The sequence below is a fragment of the Stegostoma tigrinum genome, chromosome X, assembly GCF_030684315.1.
Source record: "Stegostoma tigrinum isolate sSteTig4 chromosome X, sSteTig4.hap1, whole genome shotgun sequence".
Classification (NCBI taxonomy): domain Eukaryota; kingdom Metazoa; phylum Chordata; class Chondrichthyes; order Orectolobiformes; family Stegostomatidae; genus Stegostoma; species Stegostoma tigrinum.
Genome location: NC_081404.1, coordinates 8,625,813 through 8,641,606, shown reverse-complemented (window position 1 = coordinate 8,641,606; position 15,794 = coordinate 8,625,813). Strand labels below are relative to the sequence as shown.

The following is a 15,794-nucleotide window of genomic DNA, read 5'->3' as shown; positions in this document are numbered from 1 at the left end:
GGCCAAGCAGCATCTTAGGAGCACAAAAACTGACGTTTTGGGCCTCGACCCTTCATCACATTGATACCATTGGGCTGCAGGGTTCCCAAGCGGAATGAGGTGCTGTTCCTGCAGCCTTCGGGTAGCACTGTTGTGGCTCTGCAGGAGGGCCAGGATGGACGTGTCCTTTGAACAGGAGGGGTAGTTTAAATGGTGTGCGACTGGGAGGTGCAGTTGTTTAGTGCGAACCGAGTGTAGGTGTTCTGCAAAGCAGTCCCCAAGCCTTCATCCACTTCACCAACACCTTCGACCCCATCATTCACCTAGACCCTGATGAAGGGTCCAAACAGAGACACGCACGAGAATTCCTAGAAGCATGGCATTCCAACCGCAACTCCATCAGCAAACACATGGGCTCCAAATCAATCTACCATCCCCTGAGAAAAAGAACAGGAAATGACATCACCAACCCAAGGAAACCTAAACAGATAAATAGAAAGCGGGACATAACACCAGTGCTTTGGAGGCTCACTGATGATGTTACCTAGAATGGTAATGAAACGTCTGAAAACTAACCTTCCAGCTCAGCGAGCAAACTCACATCCAGAACCTCAACCTGAGCTACAAATCTTCTCAAAACTCGCTAGGAGGTAGGACAGCTCAAGTGTGTGACAAATAAAATATGCAACATCCTGGACCTCATGAATAGAAGCATGGAATTTAGAGCAAGGAGACGTTTAAAACACAAGCTTGGCCTCACCTTAAGTAGTTTGTCCAGTTCTGGGCACCACAGTATAGGAAGGATGCAAAGGAAATGGAATGCAGAAAAGATTCAACAAGGTCTCACAGATGAGGAACAGTTACGGAAGTTAGCCAAGTTGGGAGTGACATCTTGAAGACATGGTTGAGAGGAAATTAGATAGACGTATTCAAAAATCAAGACAGGACTGGGGAGAGTTGGTCAGCAGAAATTGTTCTCAAAGGAAGGATCGAGAACTAGAAGGCACATTTAAAGGTGATTAGCAAAAGAAGCAATGGCAACACGATGAGCAACTTTTTCATACTGCAAATGGTTAGGATTCATGGTAGATCAAAGGTTAAGAACAACTGGATTATCCGTAAAAAACAGAATGTGCTGGATTATGGGGAGAAGTTGGGGGAAGTGGCACTGTGTCCTATGCGGAGAGCCAACACAGACAAAAATGGGCCAAGTTGTCTCCTCCTAAGCTGTAACAATCCCAAGATTCTGAAAAGACAAGTTACTGTAGTGGACTAGATCAAAGTACAAGCCCAGGGACAAGAAAGCAAAAGTTGAGATATTAATCCAAGAAACCTTTTACTAATACCAATTCAAAAAAGAAGTTTAAAAAAAATGGGAACCATAGATTCATCAAATGTTGTTAATTCCAATGAAAGGATATCATCAGGAACCAGAGCTAAGACCTTCTGCCAAGTTTCCTTACAGCCAAAGAGGTCTTGTTTGTTCAGAGCATAGTCTTCAAAATACCTATCAATCACTGTGATAGATTCCCTACAAATGGAGCAAGAACCATATAGTTAGCCGATTGTTTATCATCAATAAATCACTCCACTCTCTAGATCACTCTGCGTCACAAGCAGAAAATTACCTATGCAGATCTGAGCTTCCAGAGTGTCAAAGCACCAAGTTCAGCACAATGCTAATCATTAACTACTTTAGTCAGAACCGTAAATTAGATTCAGCATACAAACCCATTAATCTAACCTGTGCTCCTTACAAACGTGATTTCACTCATTTAATCGCAAGCATTAATAGAACACATGCTTTACAAAGCCTCTGACTTAACGAGCAATACTGCTTGCAGTGTATAACATAAGCTTTGTGTGTGCAAAAAGTCCAAGAAAACAAAAACAAGGGTGGGAGCCACAACACCCAGTCTCATAATTACCACAAAATTAGTCTTGAATAAGTGTGACAATGGGATTCTCCAGCATCTGCAGTTCCAAGATAATAAAATGTGAGGCTGGATGAACACAGCAGGCCAAGCAGCATCTCAGGAGCACAAAAGCTGACGTTTCAGGCCTAGACCCTTCAGAGAGGGGGATGGGGTGAGGGTTCTGGAATAAATGGGGAGAGAGGGGGAGGCGGACCGAAGATGGAGAGAAAAGAAGATAGGTGGAGAGGGTATAGGTAGGGAGGGGATAGGTCAGTCCAGGGAAGACGGACAGGTCAAGGAGGCGGGGTGAGGTGGTAGGTAGGAAATGGAGGTGCGGCTTGGGGTGGGAGGAAGGGATGGGTGAGGGGAAGAACAGGTTAGGGAAGCCGAGACAGGCTGGGCTGGTTTTGGGATGCGGGGGGGGGGGGGGGGGGGGGATTTTGAAGCTTGTGAAGTCCACGTCGATGCCATTGGGCTGCAGGGTTCCCAAGTGGAATATGAGTTGCTGTTCCTGCAACCTTCGGGTGGCATCATTGTGGAACTGCAGGAGGTGGAACTGCAGGAGGCCCATGATGGACATGTCATCCGAGGAATGGAAGGGCGAGTTGAAATGGTTCGCGACTGGGAGGTGCAGTTGTTTGTTGCGAACCGAGTGGAGGTGTTCTGCAAAGCAGTCCCCAAGCCTCCGCTTGGTTTCCCCGATTGTACAGGAAGCCACACCAGGTGCAATGGATACAATATACCACATTGGCAGATGTGCAGGTGAACATCTGCTTGATATGGAAGGTCATCTTGGGGCCTGAGTGATCAACTACAGATGGACATATTCAAACGTCTTATAAAGACTTGCATTTATACAGCACCTCTCAACCTCAACACATCCAAAATGCTTCACCGCCAATGGAGTATTTTTCAGTAGACACGGCAACAACGCAAGGAAATCCAGAAGCCAAATTTGTACAAGACAGGAGTCCACAAACACCAATGAGATAATGATCAAATCTGTTTCTCTCATGTTGACTTTCAGGAAAAGTATTGGCAAGGTCACCAAGGATAAACTTAATTGCTCTTTTTTGGTTAGTGCCATCAGGTCTGTTGCATCCACTCAAGAGGGCAGTTTCAATGTTTTCATCTCAAAGAAATTACCTCCAATAATGTAGCTAAGATTGTAATATCACTTAATTAGTGATTCAAATATCACTTAAACACACGACCAGGAAAGAATGAGGTAAGACATAGTTTGATTGTTTTATGGATTAAAGGTAGTGTCTTATAGTGACATGCAACAAAGCCATTTTTAAACTCCAGTGTACTCACTGAATAGAAGGATGAATGGGACTATTCAGATGTACTTTCTTGATTGTATCTGTTCCACCCTGTAAAACAGCCAGTGACATTTGGCATTACAAAACAGATGGCAGAATGGGGACATGCTATCTTTTCTCTAAAAGAGTAATTAATCTCATGGCTTAGAAGATACCTACCTTAACTACACTCAGGTACTCTGCAACAGCAGACCGAGCTGCCTGGGAAAGCTTCCGTGCATTCTCATCACAGACCCAGCAATGGACCCCTCTTCGGCCAGAGTATACCCAGAGCCGGTGTTGAAACCCAAAGTCCTCTGTGACGCAAACAAAGAAAACCTGCATTATATAGAATGTTGAGTACCTGTGAAATTTAATTTCAGAGCACATGCATCACTGCATTTCTATTACTCAAGTAATACCATTCTACTTTCCTTCAAGAGCAGTATTGTACATTGGATCCAATCTATTGTGTGATCCATATCAAGTTATTCTGAACAGGACACTTGTTGCTGGTGGTCATTCATAATCTCAGCATCCAGGAAAGCACTACATTGAGACTTCCACATAGGAAGAGACAAGTTATTCCAACAACTTCACGTAGAGCCTAGTCAGAACGAGACAACATGACAGTCATATCTCTCAACTTCAGGAAAACAATAAAGATAATTATACAGGTGGCCAACCCACTTCTGGGATGGCTTTTCCTTAAAGAAAAAAAAAATTCTTTCACAGGATGCGGGCATCTCTGCCGATCCCTAATTGCCGAGAGGACAGTTGAGAGACAATCATGTTGCTGTGGGTCTGAAGTCACATGTAGGCCAGACCAGGTAATGATGGCAGTTTTCTCCCTGAAAGGATGTTACTGAACCAGATGGATCTTTCCTGACAACTGACAATGGATTCACATGGACCAGACAAACCAAAGACTCAATCTACCCTCAGGTTGACTCAGTTTAGTTCAAGCAGCAGTCAGCATGTTACATCTAACCTTAAATGCTCTGGGAGAAAACAACATTAAAGAATGCAAAAGAGTTCAGGTTTCCAAACATTACTCTTGAACTCCTCTGGAACATGAGATGCATGGTCCATTAACTCACAGACACATGCTCAAGAACAAAGACAGATAAGCCAAGAGTCAAAAGGTTGTAGCACACTGTGGAACCATAGCTCGGAACAAATCAGTACTTTTAGCAGAATTGAGGAAAGGCAGAATTACTGGAGGGGAAAAATACAATGCAATTTTACCTTCCAAAGCTCTGTCCAGAATCTTGATAGCAATGGTCATTAGTGTCCAGCACTTGTGGCAAATATCTGCAGAGCTAAAAAAAATACAAATAACTCAACAGAATTCTTCTGAATAATTTTGGATACTGTCATTAAAAATATACAGGCTTTGACTGTTATCTACATGTGATATTCAAAAGGTAATATGTAAGAGTAACAAGCCCAGAGAACCCTGGATGTCTTGGAATATTCAGCTCTGGAGGCAAAAATAAAGACTTTTAGTAGATACATAGGAAAGCAAACCAATGAAGGCCCTGCGTGTACATATCACGCAGGGGGAACATCATAAAGCAATTGGGAGAGCCAAGAGGGGAGCATGGAAAACATGGATGGGTAAAATTAGGGAGAATCCCAAGAAATTCTAAGTACATTCAGGAGAAGAGGATAATTCAAGAACAAGGAGGGCCCCTTAGGGACCAAGAAGACAACCTGTGTGTGCATCCAGAGGACATTGGTGGGGTGTTAAATGAGTACTTCTTATCTGTCCTCACTCAGGACGAGGGTAGAGGTACAGAATTTCAGAAAAGGAACCGAGAGGCTCTTCAGCAGGTTGGCATAGGGCATGAGGAGATATTGGAGGTTTTGATGAGCTTAAAAGTGGACAAAACCCCAGGTTTGGATGAATTGTATCCTGGGCTGCTGTGGGAGAGGAGGGAGAAAATTACAAGGGCTCTGACCTAAACCTTTAATTCCTCTCTGGCCTCAGGGAAGTGCCAGAGGACTGGAGGACAGCTAACGCAGTTCCACTTTTCAAAAAAAGGGGCCATAGAAATAAACCAAGGAATTACAGACCAGTGGGCTCACATCAGCAGTAGGGAAAATATTTGAGAGGATTCTGAAGGAGAAAATTAATCTCCACCCAGAGGCAAGGATTGCTCAGGGATAATCAACATGGCTTTGTCAGAGGAAGGCCATTTCCACAAATCTGATTGAATTTCTCAAAAAAAAAGTGACCAGATATTTAGGTGAGGATAGTGCATTTGATGTCGTTTATAAAGATTTCAGCGTAGCTTTTGACAAGGTCCCACATGGGAGGAGAAGCAGAAGAAGAATAATAAAATAAAAGCACATGGCATCCAGGGTAACTAGGCAATTTGGATCCAAAATTGGCTTAGTCATAGGTGGTGGTAGAAGTTGTTTGCGTGACGAGAGTTGGTTTCCAGTAGTGTACCATTAGGATCAGTGCTAGATCCCTTATCATTCAGAGGATGTTTGAGGAGCAAATAAGTAAATTTGCAGATGACAAAGATTGGCTGGGTAGTTATTAGTGAGCGAGGTAGTCTCAGGTTACAGGTAGATATAGACAGGTTGGTTTGATGGTACATCAGTGGCAGATAGAATTTAACCCTGAAAAAATGACAGGAAATGTATTTTGGAAGAACAAACAAGACAAGGGACACCACGAATGGCAGGACACCACAAAGCACAGAGGAAGGGATCTTGGGGTACTTCCCCAGATCCCTGAAGACAGAACAGGTTAACACACAACACATGCATGCCTTTTATCAGCTAGAGCATAGATTATAAGATCAGGGACGTTACGTTGCAGCTGTACAAAAAAAAAACAAACCACTTTGTTTCAGCCACAGCTGGAGAGCTGTGTGTAGTTCCGGTTGTCTCACTACAGGCTGTGATTACACCGGGTAGGGATGCAGAGGAGATTCACCAGGATGGTGCCTGAATGCAGCATTTTAGCGAGAAAGAGGGTGGATAAGTTGGGTTGTTTTCTTTAGAGCAGAGAAACTCGAGGGGTGACCTGATCGAGGTACACATGATTGAGGGGCATGGACAGGGTGACCAGAAAGCAGCCGTTCCCCTTAGTTGAAGGGGCAATAACAAAGGACCATAAAACTAAGGTGAAGGACATGAAGTTTAAAGTGGATTTTAGGAAACCTTTTTCACCCAAAAGGGTAGTGGGAGTCTGGAATGCACTGCCTGGCAGGGTAGCAGAGCTGATAACCTTCAAGAAGTATTAGATAAATCACTCCAACGTCGTAACATTCAAAAGGATACGGGTCAAGGGCCAGAAAGTGAGGCTAGTGTAGATAGGTCAGTACGGACTCAGTGGGACAAAAGGGCCTCTTCTGAGCTGTATGACTCAATGATATTAAGGAGCAGCAAACTTTGACAAACTAACATGTCAGTCTTCTTTCCCACTCCTTAAAAGAAAGGTGTAACAATTTTTTTGGAATAACTTTTATAAACTGAATTTTTTCCTTGAACCATAAACAAGTTAACCAATGGAAAATCTAAGCCAAAATCTTGTAAGATGGAACTCAAAGCTCCAATTAACAAGTTGGTTTCTAACATTTCAAACAAATTGAGAGCTGAGCTGTGTATACATCTTCCAAATACCTGCATAATGCTCATTTCTGCATCTTCAATTCTGATGAAACCACAGGATAATTGAAAATCTAACACAAGTTCCTGCTGTCACTGAAGTTACATAGCTCACGGTGAACCTTTAAGTTCCTGGTTGAACATATTTGTCTCGCACAAAAACAGTATTTGTAATTTTAATCATTTCACACTAACTCCGTTGCATTCTTCATACATTGAAGTGTCTCAACATCCTTAGTTGACAGTTTCACTGTCTGGATAAGGGAGCTGCTTTTCGCAGTGTTGGTGCTCTTTTGCAACCCAAATTGCTTCAAGTGTGAAAAATGTAAAAATTTCTTCCCCCTCACCCCTCAGTTCTGACAGAAAGTAGTAATTAACTCAAAACTGTATCTCTGCTTTGTTTCTCTCAGATGCTGCCAGATCTGCTGATTATTGCCAACACCTTAGCAACTCTGGTTTAGCACCTCTTACCCAGATTTTAATAAAAATTCAACATACCTGCAACAGGTTCGAACATCATCATAGTCTGTCATGTCAATATCAAAAACCAGCTCTTTACTCTCAGCATGGAAGGTTCCTGACTTCATAGAATTGTGTTGGCTAGGCTACAAAAGAAACACTTGACTTATGAATTGATAGCAAGATTCCCACACAATGTCATTAAATTTTATGTCTCTTCCCTTCATCTGGAATTTTTAACTTTTTTTTGTGACTATGACACAAAATGACTCTGACCAATTTGCCATTATTAACAACCGATTCTTTGGAGCTTTTCCAATCTGTTTTATTCTGCAGCTACATTGGACAAACATTGACAGAAATATATCTAACATTGTATTCAAGGAACCAAAATCAGTATTTCCCTGGACAATTTTTTCTCCCTTTTGCCAGGGACAATGAAGGCTACTGCAGTTCATAATCCATTAACCAGGATACAGTTAACTAAATTTTTTGATAATATACTAGTAAATTCATCTGTCACAAAGCAATGAACTTCAGTGCAGTGCAGATGTATTAAGTTTTCATCTTAAGCATCTACATTACTGGTTACCCCGTAGGCTGTGCTACACTAAATACTTTCAATGCTCCAATGTTATCAGAGATGCATTGGTACTATTTAAGTGCATACACCAAATTCTCATTATCTGCTGAGGATGGAGACACAGACTTCCTGCAGATATTGTCCCCATGTAACTTTCCTACATACCACAAAGGACCAGACAATCAAACCAGTCAGTGAGAGAAAAAGAAATGGGCTCTGGTGCTGACCGCACAAGCAGCGGGGATCACGAGGAATGAATGTGCTGCCGTGAGATTTAGAGGTCTTGTGGGGTAGCAGGTAGCATTCCTACCTCAGAATTAGAACGCCTATGCACAACTCGATGGCCAAGGAAAGAGCACTCATTACAGCCAAAAAAAGTGGTTTTTAAGTTATTATTTGTTCAATGGATGTAATCACCAGCCAGGTCAGCCTTTATTACCCATCCCAGATGTTCTTGATCTGTCAATCCTAGATTGGTGGTGTTCAGCTAGTAAATATCAACCTGCAAATTGTTCCAACGCATACCAACAGCAGTTAGTAACATTAACCATTGGATGGCAAGAATTCTGGTGCCTCTACCAATATTATTCATAGCTCCAGACCATGTAAAACATGCACATTGCCAGTCACTCACACTAAGTGACTTGGAAGACCTCTTGAGCTGGCCATTATTGAAAATCATTCAAAAGGTTTTCAACACTTTCCTTGGTTCACAACACTACAGGTGCTCAGTTAGTTAGTATAAAATGAACACCGATCAAAGGTCACAGACCAGGAATATTAATTATCTTCTTTCGCACCACAGATGCTGCCAAACATACCAAATATTTCCAACACATGTCTTTTATCCATAAAAATTAACACCAATTCCTAGGATATAACTTTTTATTTTTTTTTAAATTTGTAGATTATGTTAGCTTCCTATTCAGCATTTATGACTGGAGCCATCTGAAGTATCAAATATATAAAAGTTACCTTGTTTGAGTAAACAGCTCCAATGTCAATCTTATAAGGAGCCATTTTCTGCATTTCTTTCTCCAGGTCATTTTGATTATTGAAGGACAGATAACGCACGTAGATATCATCTTTCAGGGTGAAGGAGAATTCTCTATTCTGGAAATAGGTCTTGGGGACTGTTGACACAAAGAGTAGGTATCTAACTTATGGATTTGACAGTAAAACATCACCACAGTGATCGAGAATGCCCTTGACCGTGTCTCCCGTATTTCCCACAACACATCCCTCACACCCCGCCCCCGCCACAACCGCCCAAAGAGGATCCCCCTCGTTCTCACACACCACCCTACCAACCTCCGGATACAACGCATCATCCTCCGACACTTCCGCCATTTACAATCCGACCCCACCACCCAAGACATTTTTCCATCCCATCCCCTCCCCTGTCTGCGTTCTGGAGAGACCACTCTCTCCGTGACTCCCTTGTTCGCTCCACACTGCCCTCCAACCCCACCACACCCGGCACCTTCCCCTGCAACCACAGGAAATGCTACACTTGCCCCCACACCTCCTCCCTCACCCCTATCCCAGGCCCCAAGATGACATTCCACATTAAGCAGAGGTTCACCTGCACATCTGCCAATGTGGTATACTGCATCCATTGTACCCGGCGCGGCTTCCTCTACATTGGGGAAACCAAGCGGAGGCTTGGAGACCGCTTTGCAGAACACCTCCGCTCAGTTCGCAACAAACAACTGCACCTCCCCGTCGCAAACCATTTCCACTCCCTCTCCCATTCTTTAGATGACATGTCCATCATGGGCCTCCTGCACTGCCACAACGATGCCACCCGAAGGTTGCAGGAACAGCAACTCATATTCCGACTGGGAACCCTGCAGCCTAATGGTATCAATGTGGACTTCACCAGTTTCAAAATCTCCCCTTCCCTAACTGCATCCCTAAACCAGCCCAGTTCGTCCCCTCCCCCCACTGCACCACACAACCAGCCCAGCTCTTTCCCTCCACCCACTGCATCCCAAAACCAGTCCAACCTGTCTCTGCCTCCCTAACCGGTTCTTCCTCTCACCCATCCCTTCCTCCCACCCCAAGCCACACCCCCATCTACCTACTAACCTCATCCCACCTCCTTGACCTGTCCATCTTCCCTGGACTGATCTATCCCCTCCCTACCTCCCCACCTATACTCTCTCCATCTATCTGCTTTACTCCCCATCTTCGGTCCACCTCCCCCTCTCTCCCTATTTATTCCAGTTCCCCCTCCCCATCCCCATCCCCCTCCCCCTCTCTCCCTATTTATTCCAGTTTCCCCCTCCCCATCCCCCTCTCTGATCAAGGGTCTAGGCCCAAAACGTCAGCTTTTGTGCTCCTGAGCCTGCTGTGTTCTTCCAGCCTCACATTTTATTATCTTGGAATTCTCCAGCATCTGCAGTTCCCATTATCTCTGAAACTTAGGGTTGCATTTGCGTAACTTTGTGGCATTGAATTAAATACAATTGTTGCCAATAAGACATTTCAGTTTCTTTCCAATAATTTTGCTTCTTTATGGATGGGCGGGAAGAAGCCAGAGCGTAGGTCAAAATTCACGCATTTTGCAGCAACTCATAGATTTGACATACTCTAAAGCACACATCAAAATGTCGATCTTTCTTCTATTATCAGTCTATTTAATCAGGTCATTTATACTTTTAAAACGTGGTACCTAAAAAGTGAATTACAAAGTTGGAATTAAATGCATTTGGTGTCGATTTAAACGTGCATAAATACCAACATGTAGGAAAAAAAATTCATTCTACTCTACCCAAGACAAGGAAGAAAAATCGAAATATTAAAGCAAAATGATCTCGCAAAGGGCAGAAAGTCCTCCTTACCACCACCGTAGCTTAACCATCGGAAGTACTGGGAATATGGGAAAAGACGTTTATAATAAACAGGGAGCAAATCCGGTAATTCAGCCGCATCATATCGATTCTCTGCTAGCGCCATCTTTTAAACGAAAAAGGCGCGGAAAAGCTATCACCCGGAAACACTCACTTTGTATATCGGAAATAGCCGAATGTTTGCCGGGAGTTGTAGTTTATAAGTGTTCGAGTGCGTCCTCCTGCCTTCAAACTGCTAAGAGGGCGTATCAAAAAAAAGTTGCCAGATGTTTTTCGGTCACTGTCTTTTCTATTACTTTTCCTATAAGCTTATTAAAATTGTCCGTTTTTACGTTCTGTTATGTCACGTTCGTATAGAATTAGAAGCTGCGTCGTATATCATGTAAAATAATAAAATGTGAGGCTGGATGAACACAGCAGGCCAAGCAGCATCTCAGGAGCACAAAAGCTGACGTTTCGGGCCTAGACCCTTCATCAGAGAGGGAAAGTTCTTTGGTAACATACAGTATCACAGCATAAAATGAGGAACCAGTTCTGATGAAGGGTCACTGCATCCGAAACGTTAACTCTGTTTTCTACTAAATGGATGCTGCCAGACCTGCTGAGCTTTTCCAGCAACTTAGTTTTTGTTCCTGATTTACAGCATCTGCAGTTCGTTTGGTTTTTGTTTTGATTACAGCCTCAGGTGACTGTCTGTGTGGAGTCTGCACATTCTCCCGGTGTCTGCCTGGGTTTTCTCTGGGTGTTCCAGTTTCCTCCCACAGTTCAAAGATGTGCAAGGTAGGTCGATTGGCCATGCCAAATTGTCCATAGTGTTCAGGGGTGTGTAGGTTAGGTGCGTTAGCTATGGAAAATACAGGGATAGGATTAGAGGATAGGTCTGTGTGGTCTTGTTGAGCTGAATAGCCTATTTCCACACTCTGGGGATTCTATGACAGATGGAGTGGAAAGGATGGCGAGGTATCTTTGTTGGTATCAAATGAAGTAAATGTAGTTGCAAATTATCTGGGATGGATGATCCATATGGGTGGAGATAAGAAATAACAAGGTGAAGATAACATTGGCGGTTGTGGTCTATAGGTCTGCTATTGGTAACTGTACTGTAGATCAGAATAAACCTGGAGATAATGAACGCATGCAAAAAGGTAGTATATTGATCACAGACAACTTTAATCTTCATGTAGGTTGGAGTAGAGTAGGGAATTAAACTGACAAAAAGACTGCCTCGAGAAAGCAATGTGCAGCTCTATTACCCCGCCAAAACCTCTAATCTTTTTAGAACCTTGAAAGGAACCCAAGCAATACTCAGAGGAGAGGTATCCACTTGAACTGATGTCTTCCACTTGGTCTCCAATTTGACTCACTTCACCCACCTCAATAAGGGCACCCACCCACCTTTGAAGGGTGGCACAGTGGTTAGCACTGCTGCCTCACAGCACCAGGGACCAAGGTTCAATTCCAGCCTCAGGCGACTGTCTGTGTGGAGTTTGCACATTCTCACCGTGTCTGTGTGGGTTTCCTCCGGGTGCTCTGCTTTCCTCCCACAGTTCAAAGATGTGCAGGTTAGGTGGATTGGCTATGCTAAGGTGCCTGTAGTGTTCAGGGATGTGTAGATTAGGGGGATAGGTCTGGGTGGGATGCTCTGAGTTTGGTGTGGACTTGTTGGGCTGAAGGGCCTGTTTCCACACTGTAGGGATTCTATGGATTCTAATACACCTTCCGACTGCAAGAATCAACTCCGAGACATCTGCCCAAGAGGATTTTCTTTCTTCCTTTGTAGGAACCCTGACAGCAGTATTGAATATACAGTGGACCAGGATCTAGTTTTGCTAAAACTGACTCTTTTGAGCAGTACCAAATCTCTGCAGCAGCTGGCAAAGGTGCCTTCTCTTCCTCAAGTGTTGCCGCATTAGCCTCTGATGCTATCCAGTGTAACCTTTTTCATGTCTTCTGCATCTGTCATACAGTCCTTTTCAGATAATGAAATTGTGTAGCACACAACAAGACTATAACCAGAGGGGTGCCAGATAGAACTAAATTTAACTACACTCCAGATCTAAGCACCTGAAGAGAGTCATTGGAGAGCTTCTAGTCTGTTCTGTACTAATCTTAGCAACAGGATTCATTGTATCAATGTTGTAGGGTCTTTGAGGCCCCCAGCAGTATCATTACCCAGTGCTATAGATAGTAGCCCTTGGCACAGAGCAACTGTCTTGGGCCTGTGAACAGTGATAGAAATTTGGAGTTTTATAACACATTGGAATTATGTCAGCTTCCTCTATCAGAATGACTGAAATTGTGTGCTTAACATCACACACCAGCTTCAGATTAATGGAATTACATGTTTTCATATTGGAAAAATGATGTTGTGTAACCAGACACATCGTGGTACAAGTTCTAGTAATGACTGTCCAGACCTAAAGAAATTCAGCTAGTCTTTAAAACTATCATATGCATTGTGCCAGGAGCAGTAGGAGTGAGGTAACTGGATAACTTGCACAATTAAGACATCTATAACCTGCATGATGCAGTAGTATAAAGCCAGTTGGTTCATATGACTTGTCACCAAAGCTCCCTTGGGGAAAAAATCTTAAGAGTATAAATGGCACCATTTCTTTTCATGGTCATTGACAATGTGCTTTTTATTTACTCATGGGAGATAGGCATCGCTGGCTGGTCAGCATTTTTCTTTTATTGCTTGCCCTAGCTGCTATTGAGAAGGTGGTGGTGGTGAACTGCCTTCTTGAACTGCTGCAGTCCGAATGCTGTAAGTTGATCCACAATGCTGTCAGGGAGTGAGTTCCAGGACTTTGACCCGGTGACACTGAAGGAATGCTGATATATTTCCAAGTCAGGATGGTGAGTGGGTTGGAGAGGAACTTAAAGATGGTGGTGTTCTCATATATCTGCAGCCCTTGTCCTTCCTGATGGAAATAGTCGTGGGTTTGGAAGTTGCAGTCTGAGGATCTTTGATTTTATGTAATGCACTTTCTAGATAGTATACACTGTTACGACTGAGCATTAGTGGTGGATGCAGTGCCAATCAAGTGGGCTGCTTTGTTCTGGATGGTGCTAAGCTTCTGAGTGTTGTTGAGGCTGCATAGTGGGTCATGTCTTTTTGTGGCGAGTTGATATTATGTATCCTGCAGAAGCAACCATCCCAACACCCACAAACGAAGCTGCATTAGGACATTATTTCAACGAGCCACCACACACTGCAGCACAGACGAACTACGAAGAGCAGAAGAAAATCACCTAAGCAGCATATTCAAAAAGAATGGGTACCCTATGAACACAGTCCGTTGATTCCTCAGCAATAAACCCAACAAACAGACAAAACGGGCTCAGAAACCATAACCATGCTCCCCTACATCAAAGACATTTCCGAAATGACTGCCAGACTACTTGGACCTCTTGGCATCAGGGTGGCCCACAAACCCACCAATACACTAAAACAGCAGCTAATGAACTTAAAAGACCCTATACAGACAACAAGCAAAACAAACGTCATCTACAAAATACGTTGCAAGAACTGTAACAAACACTACATTGGACAAACAGGCAGAAAGCTAGCCACCAGGATACATGAACATCAACCAGCCACAAAACGACACGACCCACTATCACTAGTATCCTTACACACAGATGAGGAAGGACACCACTTTGATTGGGACAACACATCCATCCTAGGACAAGCCAAACAGAGACACGCACGAGAATTCCTAGAAGCATGGCATTCCAACCGGAACTCCATCAACAAACACATTGATTTGGAGCCCATCTACCACCCCCTGAGAAAAAGAACAGGAAATGACATCACCAACGCAGGAAATGACATCACCAACCCAAGGAAACCTAAACAGATAAATAGAAAGCGGGACATAACACCAGCGCTTCATCTGAGGCTCAGTGATGATGTTACCTAGAATGGTGACGAAACGTCTGAAAACTAACCTTTCAGTTCAGTGAACCAGCTTACATCCGGAACAAAATAAAGACCCACTCTTTTGTGGACTGAGAAGAGGAGAGCACGACTGTGTTGGAGGTGGAAGGAAGACGTCGGGTTGGCTGTGCACCCTTGCAACCGGTGGATCTTAATGCTGGCTTCGGCCTAACGCTGGTTCAGGGGAGCAGCCAACCTGCAACAATGGCTGCGGCGAGTGCTCGTGCCCCGGGTCAGGGGGTCCGGAACACCAGCCACGTTTCCGTGAAGAAGGTGGATGAAGGTGCACTTGTGGACCGCACCTTCTTCGTGAAGAGGGGCCTGTTGGACTGTTGTGGGTTCGCTGCTGCGGACATTTACTGCCTGCAGGATTTCCCTGGAGGAGGTTTCTACGATGTAACCTTCAGGAGCGCCAAGCTTTGCGAGCGCTTCCTGGAGGTTTTCAAGGAGAAAGGAGGTGAGGGCCCCCTCTCTGTACTGACCGCTGTCCTGCTGTTCGTGATGCCGGTGCAGAGGAGCCGTATGGTGACTGTACACATGTACAATCCGCATGTGCCAGCAGTTGATGTCCTGACCTTCCTCGGAAGGTACGTGAAGGTGGAAGGGGACCTAACTGACATCATGGACCCCTTCAGGATCTGGACCAGTAAGAGGCAGGTCAGGGTGATGCTGAGGATGGGCGCGGATGGGAACATCGTACACCCACCGTCCAGCTTCGTGATCGGCGGGAGCAGGGGCTACCTGACCTACGCAGGGCAACCTAAAGTCTGCCATGCCTGTGGTAGGTCAGGTCACGTGGCGGCCAACTGCAAAGTCACCATCTGCAGGAACTGCAGGGAGGAGGGACATCTTGCAAAGGATTGCCCACAAGAGAAAAGCTGCAACCTTTGCGGGGGAGCGGGCCACATCTATAGGGCATGCCCGCAGCGGGGGACCACCTACGCCCAGGTCGCCGGCAGGGGCAATGCGGGGCCAGCCCCCCCCGGAGGAGAGGAAGGCACCAGGGCCCTGCAAGGACCCCCCGAATGTGCAGGAGGGCCAGGTCGTGCAGGAGGGCCCAGCCCCGCAGGTTGGATCCGAGGCCAGCAAAGTGCCCCTGCAGGCTGCGCTCCCCCCTGACAACCCGGA

At 44.7% G+C, this 15,794-nt stretch overlaps 1 protein-coding gene across 1 annotated transcript; it reads right to left on the bottom strand.

Annotated features, from left to right (window-relative positions):
• Positions 1-661: 661 nt before the first annotated feature.
• prim1 (DNA primase subunit 1) lies at positions 662-10,850 on the bottom strand. The gene is made up of 7 exons (XM_059643376.1): positions 10,715-10,850; positions 8,844-9,001; positions 7,325-7,431; positions 4,448-4,521; positions 3,380-3,516; positions 3,213-3,271; positions 662-1,510 (listed from the first exon to the last, which is right to left on the bottom strand). Exons 1-7 carry the CDS (start codon positions 10,827-10,829, stop codon positions 1,330-1,332), a joined length of 831 nt encoding a protein of 276 aa, XP_059499359.1. The 5' UTR covers positions 10,830-10,850; the 3' UTR covers positions 662-1,329.
• Between the last annotated feature and the right edge of the window lie 4,944 nt (positions 10,851-15,794).

Coding starts and splice junctions, on each gene's coding strand:
- prim1 (XM_059643376.1), bottom strand. CDS start 10,829: ATGGCGCTAGCAGAGAATCGATATGATGCGGCTGAATTACCGGATTTG. Junction 4,522..7,324: donor GATGTTCGAACCTGTTGCAG/GTATGTTGAATT, acceptor TATTTTTTTTAG/CTCTGCAGATATTTGCCACA. Junction 1,511..3,212: donor CCCATTCATCCTTCTATTCA/GTGAGTACACTG, acceptor CTCCATTTGTAG/GGAATCTATCACAGTGATTG.